At 37.2% G+C, this 18,292-nt stretch overlaps 1 protein-coding gene across 1 annotated transcript in view; it reads left to right on the top strand.

Moving 5' to 3' along the window:
* LOC150084411 (uncharacterized) overlaps window positions 1-18,292 on the top strand; it is a 646,726-nt gene that overhangs the window by 416,886 nt on the left and 211,548 nt on the right. The window contains exon 9 of the mRNA XM_090376219.1: window positions 17,958-18,053. Within this exon, the coding sequence (XP_090232345.1) occupies window positions 17,958-18,053 (96 nt within the window). The remainder of the gene's footprint in view (window positions 1-17,957; window positions 18,054-18,292) is intronic.

The following is an 18,292-nucleotide window of genomic DNA, read 5'->3' as shown; positions in this document are numbered from 1 at the left end:
AATACTCTAGTTATATGCTCGGTTAGACCCGGATAGTAGGGAATGTATGCAGTGGATACTGGCATAAAAGATTCGCCTCTCCTCTGATTTCCTTTAATATATTTTTCTATAGTACCTAAGTTTAATAATATAAGTGATTAAAAGAACCTTTTGAGATTAAGTATCTCTTCATCAGCTGTGAGAATACATACAAAAAATGTAGTGTTACAAATGGAATGTGCAGAGCGTGGTCATGTTGAGTAAAAAGAGAAAACATGTACAAGGATGTGTACGAATGCTGTAGTATTTACTGAGCAGGACTAAGTGATTGTTGTTGATGTAGGGCTGTATACATGGGCTGAGTTTGTCGTATTGTAACACTACAGACACAATGATTGGCTGTAGCTGCACGCCTCTATTACGATTAAAAACACTATGCCAACCAGATATGTGCAGTGACTCAAGCCACAGTCGTTGATGATAGTGGCAGGATTGGGCAACAACCTCGGTATCACGTCTGGGATTAACATTGTATTGCACTGACCAGTAGTGCTCTGCAACTGCAGAGTGTGCTGAGTCAGCCAATCGAATCACCTCTTCATGTTCTGAGAGGCGGTCCTGGAGCCTTCTGGCAGTTTTCCCCCACATAGCAGCTGCCACAATCGTGGCAGGCAATGCAGTATATCATACTGCTGCGTAAAAGAGGGGGGACAGGTGTCTTCACCCTTGAGACGAGATCGCAAACCCCTACTGGGAAGTTGCAGTCACTTTATCCAGTACCCACGTAAGATCTTAGAAATACAATCTGAAGGCTCCAGGACCACCTCTCAGAACACAAAATTGTGGAACTTGACAGCTTAAATAAATTCAAGGCTGAACTAGACAAATTTTTGGAGTGAATGGATGGGTGAAACAAAGGTTTTTTTTAGTTTCTTTGTTTCTTTTCTTTTCTTTTTTTTTTTTTTTTTTGGCTGATGCTATAAGCTTGCTTACTTCCATCATATGCCTCTACAAATGCACACGGGCTAATGCTAAATAATATCAGCTTGACAAGACATGAATGAATTAAGTAGATGGGCTTAAAAATGGCAATAGAGGTTTAACATTGATAAATGTAAGGTAATTGATTTGGATAGCAGTAACCCCAGAATAACTTGCTATTTGGGTGATACCGAACTCAGAGTAGTGGAAAAAAAAAAAAGCATTCTGGTAATTGTGTTCAGTATCGGGTTTCAATATCATGTGAGAATTCCCTTCTCTACTCGTTCCAGCAGCTCTACATCCTTTCTAAAATTAGGTCTCCAGACCTGTATACAGTACCCAATGTGTGGCTTGACCATTGCCTTATACAAGGAGATAATCACCTTCTTATCCCTGCTAGAAAAATTCCTGTATGTCATTGACAAGACACCATCAGCTACTCTTGCAAACTGTCTGCACTGCTCAGAAAACTTCATATCTGACTGAACAGTTATCCCCAGGTTATTTTCATTCTCCACTACCCTGTAGTAGAGAATGAAAAAGACCTTCTTAGTGCATGGAGAATCACTATCACACAATTGAACATTACTCCTGGGGTTACTACTGCCCATATGCAGTAATTTACATTTGTCAATGCTTAATTTCAGTTGCCACGCCTCAACTCATCTGCTCAACTTTTCTAGATCCCGTTGCAGTAGCATACTATCATTAGTGTCATTAACAACCCACTCAACCATCCCTTTATCCATAGCAGCAACTTGCTCTTAATGCCACACTGCTCCAATTTGTACAGCACTCTTCCATGTACAACAGTATCAAAAGCTTTCCTGAAATCCAGGTATATGATATCAAAATTATTCTTTGCATCCAGTTTTTGTGACCACATCATAGTATCCAATCAGATTGGTCAGACAAGACTTCCCCTTAACAAACCTATGCTGGCTGTGTCCAAACTATAACTGAAGTCTTGTGTAAATGATCCTGCAGTGCTTCTTTAACCAGTGCCTCCATTAATTTCCCTGGAACAGAAGTTAAACTAACTGGTCTAATTACTTTTTTTGCTCTTTGATCCTCCTTTATGAATTGGGGTCATATTTGCACTTCTTCAATTCATGGGGACCTACCCTAAATCCAAGGAAACTGTCATAATTATGGCTAAGGGTTTGCATACTTCCTTTGCTGCCTCCTTTAATATAACTGAATATAACCCATCCACTCTAGGTGCCTTTCTTATGTTTATTTTCAACAATTTCTGCTCCACTTTACTCGCAGTTATTACAAAATCATTTAGCTCACTGCCATTCCCCTCCCTGAATAATTTCTGATGTGTAAATGTTGATGCGAAATTCTCATTCAGTTTGTTAGCTACCTGAGCAGGATCATCAACAGTTGAACCATTGTTATCAAGTGGACCAATCTGATTAATCCAATTTCTTCTAGAATTTACATAAATAAAGAACTCTTTACTGTTTTTCTTTGCATCCTTTGCCAAAGATTTCTCGTAATCTGCCTATCCTCCTCTGTGACTTGATTACGGACTAGCTTCTGTATCACCTGTTAATTTAAAATGTATCCCATGCATTTTTCTTCTCTGCCACATATCTCATCGGTTCTTCTGACATCCATTTAGGCCTAAACCTTGAACAATATTTCTTAGTTGGTATGAAAAGCATAGTAGCTTCCAAGATTAATTCTTTGACTGCTTCCCATTTAGAATTTGCTGTGGGTAAAATTATATAAGTTGGTCCCGCTGTATAGAATTTAAAAACTCTCTCAGACCATCATAGTCACCTTTACAAAAGCAAAAAACCTTCCCTTTACCCCAGATGGTAGTTGCCTATTTGAGTAAATCCCACTTTAGCATACTGTGATCACTGCCACCTAATGGTTCCTTTATCTGCAGATTCTTAGTGCATGAAGAATCACTACCGAACATGCTGCTGTAGGAAACAATCATCCATTAAATCCGCAAAAGCCTTGCCAGTGTGTGAGGGACCAACCCACAAGTTTCAGTCAGTAACTCCAGGGGCTTACATCTGGTGAGTATGGGCTTGGTGCACCGAGGATCCTGAGCTGGATATCATCATTCTTCTCTTCCTTGGTGATTCCTTTCTACTTCTAACACTCACACATGGTAACTCAAATTTGTTTTTGGCTGGCACAGCAAACACCTCAGGCTTCCTTGCACCATATGGCTAATAATATCTGGGATATTAAAATCCCCCGTTATAGAACAATCTGATTTTTCTGGCTCACTTTATTTCCCTGTACAGTTGTTCATTATACTCATCAGAGTTATTAGACCTATAATACACTCCTACTCTCAGTTTTGCTTTTGCAGTGCTTGTCACACTGAACTGTCTGAACATTGCTCCGCAATACTTAGCAGCATTAATAATAATTCTCATCCGCTGGCATGCGGTTTCTATTAGTGAATGTATTTTCTCTAAGTAAACATACAAGCGAGATCGTGTTTGGCCCTTGCAGTACAATGCTTTAGGAATTGTGGGCATATTTCAACAGTAGTTGGAATAATATCAAAATTTATGTATATTACCTGCATTTGATTTTGATCATGGAGAGACATTCTGTTCTCACTGAAAATTGAGTGATGAGTCCCTGACACTTGGACAAAATACATTATTCACAGTGTGGCATACATTCACTAATTGAGACCACCTGCAGCTGATGAGAATCCAGTGAGCTTTGAAATAGCTGTTCTGGCAGTGTCTGGGGTTTTTAAATATAGCAGATCCACCTATTCTGGTGATGCTGTACAATTTTAAAAGATATTAGTAACTCAGGTGGAATATTGGATAATGGTATTTGTCTCTAACTGAAGCTCAAGTTGTATCAGCCAAAGCTTTTGCAGCAAAGACTTGGGGCACTCCATCTTCAATGAGGTTAGAATGTCTCTTTATGGTTAAAATCAAATGCAGGTAATGTGCACAGATTTTGATTTTATTTCAACTACAGCACTGAAATACCCCTGCATTTCCTAAATGAAGTTTTTTTTGCTGATTATATATTAACTTTGCTTCCTTGCATTATTTAGCTGCTATTAATACCCAATACTAATGTAATTGGATATACAAGTTATATCCTGCTTTTATATATACAGGCAGTTCTCGCTTTATGAGTTATTTTTCCCCAAGTATCAACAAAATCGAAAATATGAACATTAATTGCAAAGAATGAATGTTAAACATTCATAAATAAAGCATTCCAAACCACGTGCGTAGCTATACAATACAGTGTACCCCGCTTTACGATATTAATCAGTTCCAGAGACACCATCGTATCGTTAAAATATCGTAATGTGAACCCAATAACGCATTGTTTTTTTTGTAATTTGTTTCAATATCTCGGAAGTTGAAATTTTTGATGCATAACTAAGCTATATAACACTAAGCTATTTATCTCTCTAAATCAACCTTTCATATGGCCTTAAGGTCACAAGTGTGACCTTAAGGCCATTATAAACTGCAAGCAATTATAAACGGGTAGTAAACTCAATCTTCTTGCATTTGCGAAAATACCGATAGCTGGAATTGTGTGGTTTTTTTACGTTATTATGGTGAAATGTGTTTCCCCTTTACTGAAATCTTCAATCATATAAAAAACATAAATTTTCAGAATCTATTCTTCATTCTTTTTTTTAAGCTTTGTAAACTTGTTACTCCACGCGAATCATGTTAGTTGAAATTTATGTGTGTGTGCTGTTTAAAAATGCTTATGCATGCAATCGTGAAATTTATAATTAAAAGAGAAGATTATCTTGAAAACAAATGCTTCTTGAAACATTTCTGAAGAAGACGACTCCTTGTGCAGCAAACCAACGAGTGCTGAGCCAATCAATGAGTTGATCCGAGTGCCGAGCCAACTCGTTGATCAATGAGTGATCAACGAGTGTGCATTTAGTCGATAATGAAGAAGAATAAACATTCTTTAACATTTGTAAGTTGTAAATAATTTCTCTATTATTATAATTTGCTTGATTTTACAGGCTACGTTTTCATTTCTTTCGATAAATCAATCATTGTTTAAACATAAACTAATTAGCTAACTAATTTCATTGTTGAGAACGTAACTCTTATTTTTAACCTTATGTCTATGGGAAATAAATTGCCGCTTTACGAGTTTTTGCTTTACAAGTGCATGCTAGGAACGAATTAACTTATAAAGTTGAGAACTACCTGTACATATTTATAAGTAAATACTGGAAAATGAAATTAATAGAGGAAAGCTACCCATATTAGTTATTTTCAACCCCATAAAATGGGAAAGAAGAAAATGAAGAATTATATAAGATTTTATGATCTATCAAAATAATTGATAATTTGTGGTGATTTCAGTGCAGAAGTGGGAAATATTGTTTTAATGAAATTTTCATTAAAACAACAGATATTGTTTTAATGAAAATTTCACCATAAGAAATTTTCATTAAAACTTTCATAAAATTAAGAAATTTTCATTGAAATTTATTTTCATAAATTTCATAAGAAAAATATTTTCAGTCCCTCATGACATTCCTTATTAATAATGTTTTTTAAGTGTTAATGAAATAGTTCTGATGAAAAATTCAGTGCAATGAATTATATTCAAAGTCCACATACACAGAAAATGTATTAGCTTACAATGAAATTAAAATATGTGAAAATCATGAGTGATTATGCAGAAATTAATAAACGCTAGTTTGGTTTTATCATTTATGTCCAAAATTTATTCTCTGGGACATTGTTCAATGTATTCGGTATTGCAAATATGGCTAAGGATGGAATACAGAAATGGCAATAGTGTTTTCTTGAGAAAGGAAAGGAAAGGTGTATAGATAAGACAAGAAAGGCTGGAAGGGTATATTCTTAGATGAGAAGCACATAGATCTGTACATTCAGTTAGCACGGGTTGCAAGTGTAATGTTAAGTCAGTCTGATTTGACATAAATGCTGGGAAAAAAGGGAAATGGGATATGTCATAGGCCACATGACTATGATGAGTAGACATCTGATTATTAGCATTAGTAGTGGTAAATGGTGCAAGGAAGCAAGCTTATATAGCACCAGTCAGGAAAAAAAAAAAAAAAACACTTCTCACATCAACTCTTTATCTCCTCTAATAATTTATATAGTTCTTCCTTAAATTTATTCAGACTATGCAATTTTTTTTCATAGAGTTTTAATTATCAGGTACCTCATCCAGCACTTGTCTCGTATATCTTAATTTTGACTATGATTCCTTCCACTGTAGAGGTGGTACCTAGCATATACCTGCACTGATATTCTCTGAAAAGTTAGACACTTCCTAATTTGGAATCTATTCTTTTTGATTTTCTTTAGCTCAAAATCTCTTTACTGTATTCTGTCATATTTCATTTGATGTTCTGTCATTTGATGCTTCTATTGATCTCCAAACTCAGTGAATCAAACTGAAATTTTTGACTTTCTCCAGTCTTACTTTCCTAACAGCGATATAATTTTTCTTGATGATTTTAATGTTCAAAACTTCAGTTGGCTTCAGTTTTAATTTTTGTATGCACTGAGCTGATAGAAATGAGGCTTTTGCTATTACTGTGGCCTTATACAATTTGTTCATTTGCCCACTAGAATGCCAGACCATCCTAACTGCACAACTAAAACACTCTTGAACTTTTCCTCACTAGCACGTCTTTATTGATTTATTTTTTTATATCTTTGTTATTATACATCTGGACATGGTGGCCTAACTACTTAGGTCACTGAATGTTTTAATTTTTTTTTTTACATATGACCGGTATTTGGCGCATTATAGCCTCAGCTGCTTATGCGCCAATAAAACTCAAATCAAATCAAAAAATTCCTCACTAGCATCACTTCAAAGAGCACAGTTAGTATTGTTTGATATTTAAAATCATAACTTGATGTTGGTCTAGCGGAACCTCTATTCCTTGGTTGTTCCTGTCTTTGCATTATCTGGCATTTTGTCATTTCAGCCATCCAGAATTCGATAATCTATGTAATTTCTATTCGTCTTTTCTCTAGTTGTACTATTGTTTTCATTCTCTTGATGCTAATATTTGCTTATATCTTGATACTGAAATTATTCTCATAGGAGTAAAACTCTGTATTCCTCATTCCACCCAAAACTCTCATCTTTTAACTAAGTCATGTTTCCCAAAAAATTTGTTAAGGCTGTTTGGGATAAATTTATTGCATTAATGCTTATATCCAATTCTTCAGCTACTTTTATGCCTACAATAAAGCTGTCAAAAGTTATACACAAGTTATTAATAAATCCAAAGTATGTTTTGAAAAGCCTAAGAGGAAGGAACTCTGTTTTCCTACCCAAATGTTAGTCAAACCATCTGTTCCCCTGCCAAAAGTGCAACTTCTCCCCTCCAATAACTCAACTTCTGTTGCATCCTGTAGTTCTACTGAAACTTCATCTAAAGATAAAACTGACATATTAGCATTTTACTTTTCCTCTAACCCTTGATAAACCCATAGTGAACAGGTTCCATCTAATGCTTCCCTTGGTTTTTTGACAGAAAGCAATTAGAAAAATCCTGAACAATCTTGATGTCACAGGGAAAAGTCCAGGTTATGGTGACATTCCTACACGTGTTCTTAAACCTTCTCCTCCAAAGTTAACTTTTGTTTTGTGTTACATGCTTATCCCCTTTTAATCGGCAGTTGGGTTTTATTTCTGTATGCAATTTTGTTTTTATCCATCCAGTTCCTAAAATGAATGGCAAATCTCTCATTTCTAATTATCAAACATTGCCAGTATGGATTTCATCCTTGGCCATCCATGTATATCTTGGATTCTGTTACTCAACCTTCAACAAATTCCATAGAAAAGTTTGAGAAAACTCAAGCATTTAGCATTTCTCTCTCTCTCTCTCTCTCTCTCTCTCTCTCTCTCACTCTCAACACACACACACACACACACACACACACACACACACACACACACACACACACACACACACACACACACACACACACACACACACACACACACACACACCTCACTGTTTGATAGTAGATGGAACTTCTTGTCTTTTAATTTTTGAAATAATGCTAGATTTCCCATGGCCTCTGTTCTTTTACTCTGTTTTTTGTATATTAATGACCTTCTTCCATTGCTAGAAATCTTATTCATAGTTCTGTTGGTGGTATATTACATTTTTACTTTCCATTTTATACTTTGCACAAATAGCTACAACCTCTCAGATGTTCAGCACCAGTTCCTGAAATGCTGATCTCCAAGTTATTCTTCAGCGGGTAAAATAAAACTTAGTTAACCTCAGCCCTTCTAAAACCCAGTGCTGCCTTGTTTCTCACAAAATATAGTTTGCTACCTCCCTACTAATTTTAAATAACACTCATTCTTAAAGATATGAACACATATCATTATTGGAGATAACTCAGTCTTCTAATTTTTCTTGGCACAAGCATATCACAAATACTGCTTCCTCTTCATCTGAAAGAAACAAAACAGATTTTCTCTTCTGCTCTCATACAGAGCTCTAAGCATCTGCCGATTCTTTACAAATCCCAAATCTGCCATGCCATGGAATATTGTTCCCACATTTGGAGCAGTTTCTTCCCCCCCCCCCAAATCATCACTCTTTCATTGACTCACTCACAAGCTCCTAGATTCTACCCAAAAGAAGGAAGTCAGGTTAATTAATGACCCGTTTCTTATAAAGTCACTCCTCTCTCTGTCACACGGATATTTAATTTTTGCTGCATGCCTTTTCTACAGATATTTCCATTGGAATTATTCTTCTAAATTTGCATTTGTAATTCTACCTTGTTCTTACAAACTAGTGTAAGTGCATACATCATCACTCTTCAATTCACATTTTGCTAGAGTACTATATGTTCTTATGCCTCATATTTGGGATCAACGAAAAAAATAAATAAATAAAATAATAAATAAAATTTAACAGCTTCTATAACATGTGTAACAAAAATAAAACAAAGCTTATCAATAAAAATAAAACAAAGCTTTCTCTCTTTTATATGTGTAGAAAAAAAAAAATTTTCATTTTTACTCTATACAGCTATTATGGCATAAGGAGTTTACATATTCATTGCAACTGTTTGTTTTATTTTAGACTGTATACCAGCACAGTGCAGTTTATGGCAGCATACAGACTCAGTCTCATTGTGTGCTTACCCACTTCTAACATATATATATTATATGTATAACAAGCAAAATTCTGAAAAAAAAAAAAAAAAAAGCTTAAAAAATTCTGTCCAGAAATTAAAAAGGAAATTGGTACCTGTCAGGTACCCCACTACTGTGTTTGCTGCCACCATTGGACTAAAGTTGCCTAATGGAAGCCATAAATCTATATATACCATTAAGAAAGTATAGCACAGTTAGGGTGCTGAAGTGGGTGAACAAGGAATTGTATAGTTTAATCTTCTTCTTCTTTTTTTTTATCTTCGCCTTCTTCCCACATTTATATGGGGTTGGCATTTCCATCCTTAATTCTTTTCTTCCATTCCTCCCTATCCTGAGCTTACTCTCTCTTTTAAATCCTCTGCCACCTTCTCCTTCCATCTCAGCTTAGGTCTCCCCCTCTTCCTCTTCCCTATCACCTCCAACTTTTTTGCACCTCTTCCCCACATGCTCCTCACTTCTTTGTTCCACACATCCAAGCCACCGCAACCTAGATTCCTGCATTTTTTTACTTGGAGGCCCCACCTTAACCGTACCTCTGATGTAGTCATTTCTTATCCTGTCCTTCCTCATCACACCACACATCCATCTTAGCATCCTCATCTCCGCCACTTCCATCTTCTTCTCCTGGGCTCTTCTAATCGCCCATGTCTCAGCACCATACATCAATGCGGGTCTAACCACAGTTTTACACAGTCTTCCCTTCATTCTGCAATATACTTGATTGTCACACAGCACCGCACTCATCTTTCTCCAGTTCAACCATCCACATTGCACTCTATGCTGTATTTTTGCACTCAATCCTCCATCGCTTTCAACGTTCAGTCCCAGATACTTAAATTTCAAAACTGATGGTAGCTTTTCCTCCTGCAGTTTTATAGAACTCTCATCTTCTCCATTCAGTGCCATATATTCTGTCTTTGTTCTTCTTATCCTTATGCCTCTCTCTCTTCCAACACTTTCCTCTATTCCTCCAGTTTCTTCTCTATCTTTCCTTGGGGTGGTTTGCACAGTATGATATCATCCACAAACAGCATACTCCATGGTGCTCTGCTCTTCACATCTCTCACCAGCACATCCATTACCAGATCGAACAGATATGGGCTGAGAGCTGATCCCTGGTGTAGTCCAACTACTACAGAGAACCCCTCAATCATACCTACTCTACTCTTAACCTGAGTCACCACTCCCTCGTACATTTCCTTCACAACCCTTACGTACTTTTCTGATGCACCCTTCTCCCTCATGCATCTCCATACCTTTTGTCTGGGCACTCTATCATATGCTTTTTCCAGGTCTGTGAACACTATGTGCAATTCTACTTGCATTTCCCTCTACATTTCCATCACCTGCCTTAAAGCAAAGATCACATCTGTTGTTCCTCTTCTCAGCATGAAACCAAACTGTTCCTCTCCTATTTCCATCTCCTGCCTTATCCTTCCTTCCACAATTCTTTCCCAGATCTTTATCAAATGTGACATTAACTCTATTCCCCTGTAGTTCCCACATTCCTGCACATCACCCTTTCCTTTATAGATTGGCACAAGCTATACCGTCTCTCCACTCATCTGGTATCCTCCTGCTGCCACAGTTTTTCCATAAGGTCCCATAAGATATCAATCCCTTCTTTGCCCATACTTCTCCATACCTCTACTGGTATCTGATCAGCACCTACTGCTTTCCCCCTCTTCATTTTTCTGAGTGCACTTTCCACTTCTTTACTGCTTATGCTTTCCACTACTCTTTCATTCATCTCTCCATCCTTGCATAATGCTCTTGGGTTTTCCTCATTTATTAACTTCTTAAAATAGTCTTTCCACCTTTCCTTAACCTTCTCCTGGTCCTGTATCACCACTCCCCTCTCATCTTTTATCTGTTTTATTGATGAGAAGTAATTTGATGCCTTGTCTCTCGCTTTGGCTATTCTCATCAACTGCCTATGCTGACCGGGCTAGCTAGGTGGGTAAAGTGCCTTCCTGGCAACCTAAAGGTCGCGGGTTCGAATCCCGCCTCAGGCTTGGATCACACTAAAATGCAAAAACTTTGGGAGGTGTATTATGGCCATAGAAGTTGATGCGCCGACATCTAACAAGAACAAGATCAAATGCCTATCGCCATCTTTCCTTTCCAGTTCCCCATAGGCCTCATCCACTGTCTTTGCTATTGCCACAGCCTTTTTTGCCTCCTTATTTGCTAATTTATACGCTTCTTTATCTTTCTGGCTACCTGTTAAATCCCATCTTTTCTTCATCTCCTTCTTTTGTTTTATCACAGATTGCACTTCCTCATTCCACCACCAAGCCTCCTTTCCTGATGTTTTTCCCAACAACTCTTCTCCAACTTTCCTTATTATACAACTATTTAACTTCCACCACTCTTGCACGTCTTCCGGTAACTTTATTCCTTTTAGCACCTTTTCCCTAAACTCCTTCCTCAAACCCTCCTCTTTCAATCTCCACCATTTTATCCTTTTCTCCCTCTGTCTTGAATATTTCCTACTTTTGTTTGCTGCAACCTCCCAATCGACCACAAGCAATCTGTGTTGTGCAGATACACTTTCTCTGTTTATCACCTTGCTGTTCCTCATTTCCTTTAGATGCCTCCTATGGCACATGATATAGTCAATCTGGCTTATCCTTTCCTCACTCTTGTATGTTATCAGCAGGCTTTCTTTCTTTTCGAAGTAGATGTTAACTATCATCAGGTCGAATGCCACTGCATGTTCTACTATCCTCTCCCCTTCTCCATTTCTTTCCACAATACTCCACCTTCCATACACTCTTCCTTCCCCTCTCTTGTTTCTTCCTAAATGTCTATTTAAATCGCTTCCAACAATCAACCTCTCTTTCTCAGGTTTTGCCATGACTGCTTGATCCATTTCCATCCAAAAACTGTCCTTTTCTTCTTCCCTGCATTCTACTTGCAGGGCAGGGTGCCTCCGTAGCCAGGTGGGAAGGAGCAGCAGTGCGTAGCACACGCTTCTTGATTAGACCGACGTTCGAGCCCGTCACCACCAAATACAGAGGATGCGGAAAGGTCAGGGAATGACCACTGCATATTCCCAGAGCAATATGCCTTAGTTGCTAATGCTCCTAAAAACCAAATAACAAACAAACAAACAACTTGCAGGGCATACGCACATACGTCAAGTGTCCACCCACCTCCAGTTTGACGCCCGTAATCCTGTCACTCCTTCTGTTAACCTCACACACTCCATCCTTTAACTCCTTATCAACTACAATACCTACTCCATTTCTTCCTCTCTCATCTGCTCCCCTAAAGAACAACTTGTACCCTTCACCAAGCTCTTTTGCTTTATTTCCCTTCCACCTTATCTCTTGTAGGCATAGGATCTTCACTCTTCTTCTTCTTTGCATCAAATCCACAATCTCTCTACTCTTTCCATTCATCGTCCCAATTCAATGTTCGTATTCTAACACTTTTCATCCTCTTCTTCTTCTCTAGCCGAACTAACTTCTTTAACCAAACCCATCCTTTGTTCCGTAGCCCTGACCCTTTTCTCACAGTTTCCGGGTGACGTGACTGCGCATCGCTTATGCGGGTATGCTCTAGCCGTTCCACATCCATTTTCCATCATTCTATCATTTGATTTTGTTTTGGCATAGTTTTTACAGCCGGATGCCCTTCCTGACACCAACTCTCACCATTTATCCGGGCTTGGAACCGGCACCTACTGAGGTTGGCTTGCCCCCCTCGGTGGCTGGTTTAATTGTGTAGTTTAATAGTGTTTAAAAAAAAGATAGCATTGAACAGTTATAAAGAGATGTAAAGCACTGATGCATATAATAGTTAATTATATAATGTAAGTTGATCTGTAATAGTAATGATTACACTGGAAAAGGCTGACTCTGAGAAATCATTAGCAAAAAGAACAAAGAAAGGGGGACAAGGGACATGAAAATACAGAAAAGAGCAAATCAGATTGGTCCTTTGCACAATGGTTATTTGAAAGTCACTTGACAACCCAACTAATGAATGGAAGAGGTATGCTATATCAGTCTTTTATGGATGAATGTTCCTTCACGATGAGGAGAAACTCTTCTAATGAACTTTAACTCTAAAATCAGTGATTTGGAAATTGCAGAACATTGTTTACTATTAAACTTTCAAACCTGAAGGTGAGTACAGGCTAGATATGCCTCATTATTTCAAAAGCAGCAACAACAAGGGAATGCATTAATCATTAAGATATTATGCAAGCTCCAGAAGTGACTCATTGATACTCAGAAGCGACTCATTTGGATTGGAAAAGCATCTATATATTGCCAATACATAAAAAGGTGGCTCAAACAATGAACTGATTAACTACAGACTACTCAGTTTGACTTTGTTGGTAAGGAAAATCACGGAGGCAGCGATTAAGGATGTAGAACTGATTAATCTATATAGGAATGGTTTTCTTAAGGAAACTCAGCAAGATTTTGTAAAGGAAAAAGCTTTTAACTAACTTGGTCAACTAGCTTTTAACTAACTTGTTAATTCATCTGATAACTAGTATGAAAGTGTCACCTATGAGTTGTATGTAGAAAAAAAACTTTGTCATTGTTTATTTGAAGTTTAGCAAAGATGGACTTAAATTCACAAGAGCTTGCTGTAGAAGAAGCATATTAAATCTAAGGCAATGCATTCAGTAGACATGGGTGGCTAGTGCAATGCTGAGTCAGTTTGGTGTGACATAAGCAGTGAGAAAAATGAAAATAAGAGTAAGAGTGCACTATAGGCATAATGACTGTGATGAGTATACCAAACAACTGTACACAGAAAAAGCGTGGACGAGTAAATCAGAATGTCTTATAATGGGGAATTTAAACTTTCCTTTTTACTGGTGGGGAATTTATTTAGACATAGCTACTGTCAAGGGTAAAGGAAAAGGCTTTGGCTTTCATAAGGCTGACTGCACTTGGACCAACTGATGATGTTACCAAATTTTAAAAGCACATTCAGGAAAATAATCATAGCAGCTACTAGGCTTTACGTATCAACAAAGAAATATTGTCCGAGGCATAGACCTAAATGGATGTCAGATGAGCTGATGAGACTGTGACAGAGAAAAAAAAAATGCATGGGGTGCATATAAATTATATGTGATACAGAAGCCTATTGTAGATATAAACAAGTCTGTATATGTGTCAAAGAGGAGGTTAGGGAAGTTAAGGTAGATTATGAGAAGTCTTTTGCAAAGAATGCAAAGAACAGCAGCAAAGATTAATAGTAGAAGGAAGGGGTTGAATCACATTGGGGCACTTTATGTCAGCAACCTGAGCAGGGTCATCAGTGTTTTGGACCAGCTCAGGTTGCTGACAAATTGAAATAGGTATTTTGCATCTCCACTCACACATGAGGAATTCTTTAGAGAAGAGGATTCCAGAAGTTTATCAGACTCAAAGGAGAGCTAAATGATTTTCTGATAACTGAAAGGAAAGTGGAAGCGAAATTATTGAAGCTAAAATAAAAAGGTACCTGGGATGGATGAGATCTATCCAATCATATTAAGGGAGGCAGCAAAGGAGGTAAGCAAATCCTTAGCCATATATGAGAGCAAGCATCCTTTTATTTAGGGGAGGCTCCTAAATCCAAAGATGTAGATGAGTGAATGTATCCCAGGTTCACAAAGAGGGATCAAAAGGTGACATGAATAACTACAGACCTGTTAGCTTAATGTGTGTTCCAGGGAAAATAATGGAGTAACTGGTTAAAGAAGTACTGCAGGGCATCTAGACAGAAATGCAATTATACTGCAGTCACAGCATGGATTTTTTAAGGGTCAGTCTTGTCTGACCAATCTGTGTGGAAAATAAGATGAAGTAACAAAGAAACTGGATGCAAAGAATAATTCTGATATCATATATTTGGATTTCAGGAAGGCTTTTGATAGTGTTGCACATAAAAGACGTCTGTACAAAATGGTGCATGTGGCATTACCGGCAAGCTATTGCTATGGATAAAGGAATGGTTGAGTTGGAGAAGACAGAGAGTAGTTATCTACAGACACTGCTCTTCATGGAGCAATATTATTAGAAGGGTCTCTCGGGATTTAGTGCTTGGTCCATTATTGTTTTCAATTTTTATTAATATTGATCAGGCTTAATGTCTAAGTTTACAAATGATACAAAGGTTGGCAGGGTGATTAATGAGAGTAATCAAGGTAACTCGAACAAGATCTAGAAAAATTAGGCCGATGAGCTGAGAAATGGTAGTTGAAGTTTAACATCGACAAATTATTATTAGCCATATGAGAAGAATGATATCCAGCTGGGGACCCTGGGTGTGCCAAGCTCATACTCACCAGATGTAAGCCCCTGGGGAAGTGCAGGGTACTGCATATAGGTACAGCAATCTGATTAACATACCAACTGTATGGTACTACACTCAGTGTAGCGGAAAATGAAGATCTGGAGGTAACTGTCAGATATGAAGTTCTCTAAGCAGTGCAGAGAGGGTGTTAAGACAGCTCCTGAGTTTTTGTCAATAATATACAGGAACTTTTCTAGCAGAGGCCATGGTTAGGCCCATCTTGAGTACTGTATATGGGTCTGGAGGCCTCATTTTTGGTTACTGTAACAGGTGTAGAGAAGGGCAACAAGATTGGTTAAGGGAACAAAAGGGTGCTCTTACCAAGAAAGGCTTCAGTTCTGCAAATTGCAGCATCTGGAAAGTAGGCACCTGCAAGTGATCTTGATTGAGTGGTTTGAGTAGGCTCATTGCTAATGGCATTCTTGTTTAGACTACACACACATGAAGTGGGATAAATTCAAAATCAGGAAGGATGGTTGCATGATTGATGTTTGGAAGTTTGCCTTCAGCCAGCAGATGGTTGATTGTTGGAACACACTTCCATCTGTTGTTGTGGAAGTGGTTATTTTGAGTAAATTCAAAGAACTAGACAAATTCTTGGAGGGGATAGATGGATGATGTAGAGTTTTTTTGTTTTTTTTGTTTGCTGATGTTTTATATGCTTGCTTTCTTGCATCATTTTCCACTACTAAGACTATTATTCCAGAACCACAGCTTGCCCTTGAAGAACACCTAGGAAATAACAGTATGTATTTGAAGACAGTAACCTACTTATGTACCACAAAGACACTTTCTTATATATGTAATCCATCTTTTCTTGGTATCCAAAGTAGCACCTAATTAATCTGTAATATGCAATGGTCCAATCTTAAGAGCAGGTCAGCAGATATATTGGTCTTCCTACTGATGGCAATTATAAACCTATGAGTTGCTTTTCTGGGTACAGGAAAACATCAGTTTCTTGGAAAATCCTTTGCAAGAAGACTCAAGAAGATGGTCAGCAAAACAGCCTCTGTCCTAACACTTTCATCAAAAGCCAAAAAAACGATGGAAACATCCTTTGAGTGGCAGGAAGCAAAAAGAAAACCTCCAAGCTGGATGTAGGCATATTGATTTGCACACACACCCATGTCTTATATGGAATGGACAGGAAGATTTTGCCAGGTTTTCCTTCTTTATCTCCAGTGTGTGTCCAAGACAGGGGATATTTGTATAGGCAGCCTTCTTTCGTGAAGCTTTGGTTCAGGCAGGCCCTGGCTGAAGATAGCAAGCTTACTACTCATTTTATAGATCAAAGTTCAATCAGTCACTGCTCTTTCAAAATCCCTTCCTACTGAATTTCTAAAATTACTGCAGAAGGGTAAATCAGGTAAAATGATGGATCTTGTATTGCTAGTTCTAGTGTTTTTTGAATAGTCTGCTTTCTACTAATGATTGAGGCATTTTATAATTAACATACTTATGCATTGAAATTCATCTTGTACCATTTGTGCTTCTATTGTAACATAATTAGTTTGTTAGGTGACATAAAAGACATTTCATAAGACATGTATTTGGCCATCCAGCACACTGAGCCAACTTGCTTTCATAAATAAAATCACACATTGTAATTTACTTTCAGTTTTTAATTATTTTGGAAAATATAGTCTCATCATTGAACCTGTTTATATTTTTAAATATTACAGTACCATACAATATTGTAAAGGTGTTTTAACATTTTATGTTATTTCAAACACAAAATGCACATACTGAATAAATCAGCAAGTAAATTCAAGTTTTATTACTTGATTTTTTTCAGGATTCCAGCAGTATTCAATCACTTCCCCCCACCCAAATTCTTCTTATGAATCAAGATTCCCTTATTAATAGTAGTAGCAGCACTTAATACAAATATGAGTGTTTAATAAAGCCAAATAAACATTATAAATATAAAATTTAAAGGACTTGATTAGAACAAGAACTTTGCAGTGGTCAAAAGCACCTAATTTAATAACAACCATCTCCTCTTACCATTTTTTCAACTGGAAGAGAAGATAGCAAGACTAGCATGGAGAACACATAAATGTTTATTTTCAGGGGAAACAAAATTCTCAGGACTTTCTTCATCTCTATCTCCTTTGCCATTAGCAACCAGAAATACAGTTAATGTTATTTCATGTCAGTGTGGACAATCACATAGATGAATTAAAGTTCTCCTTTAACAACATTCAAACCATACCAGGTCATGCAATATGAAATCAAGTGGCATTGCTTTTCATGATATATCAAAAGGACTGCTTTTTGTTTAAAATATGGCACATGGATGCCTTATGGTTATTTCCCTAAGGCATCCAGTTGGCATAGGAACCTGATTGAAGTCATAAAGTTTGAAGGGAATAACTAAAGAATGTTTACTAATTTATTTATTTATTCTTGATGCACTTATTATGTTTGCTCTGTTAATCTGACATTTGTATTTCAAAATTAATTATTGATCAGTATACAAATATTTCTCCCTTTTTGCATATCAGGTGAATTTATGTGCCCTGGACAAACAGAGTGCTTGCAAGCTCACTATAAGTGTGACGGATTTCACGATTGTTCTGAAGGTTGGGATGAAAGTACATGTGAGTTTCCTTATGTGTACCTTTTTTTTTTTTTAATGTTTTACTCACCCACTGGTATCAGACATATGTTATTTTGTGTGTGTGTATATATACATGCTTTAATTCTAAATTAAGCAAAATAGTTTTTTTTTGCTGAGTTTCATGTGTCTCAGGTATGTAAAATTAGCATTAGCATTAATAGAGGCATATGATGCAAGAATGCAAGCTAATACCGCATCAGCAAAAAAAAAAAAAAAAAA

The sequence above is a fragment of the Mastigoproctus giganteus genome, chromosome 6 (assembly GCF_048544385.1).
Source record: "Mastigoproctus giganteus isolate SK-2022 chromosome 6, ASM4854438v1, whole genome shotgun sequence".
Lineage (NCBI taxonomy): Eukaryota > Metazoa > Arthropoda > Arachnida > Uropygi > Thelyphonidae > Mastigoproctus > Mastigoproctus giganteus.
This window is presented reverse-complemented; position numbering and strand designations above follow the sequence as displayed.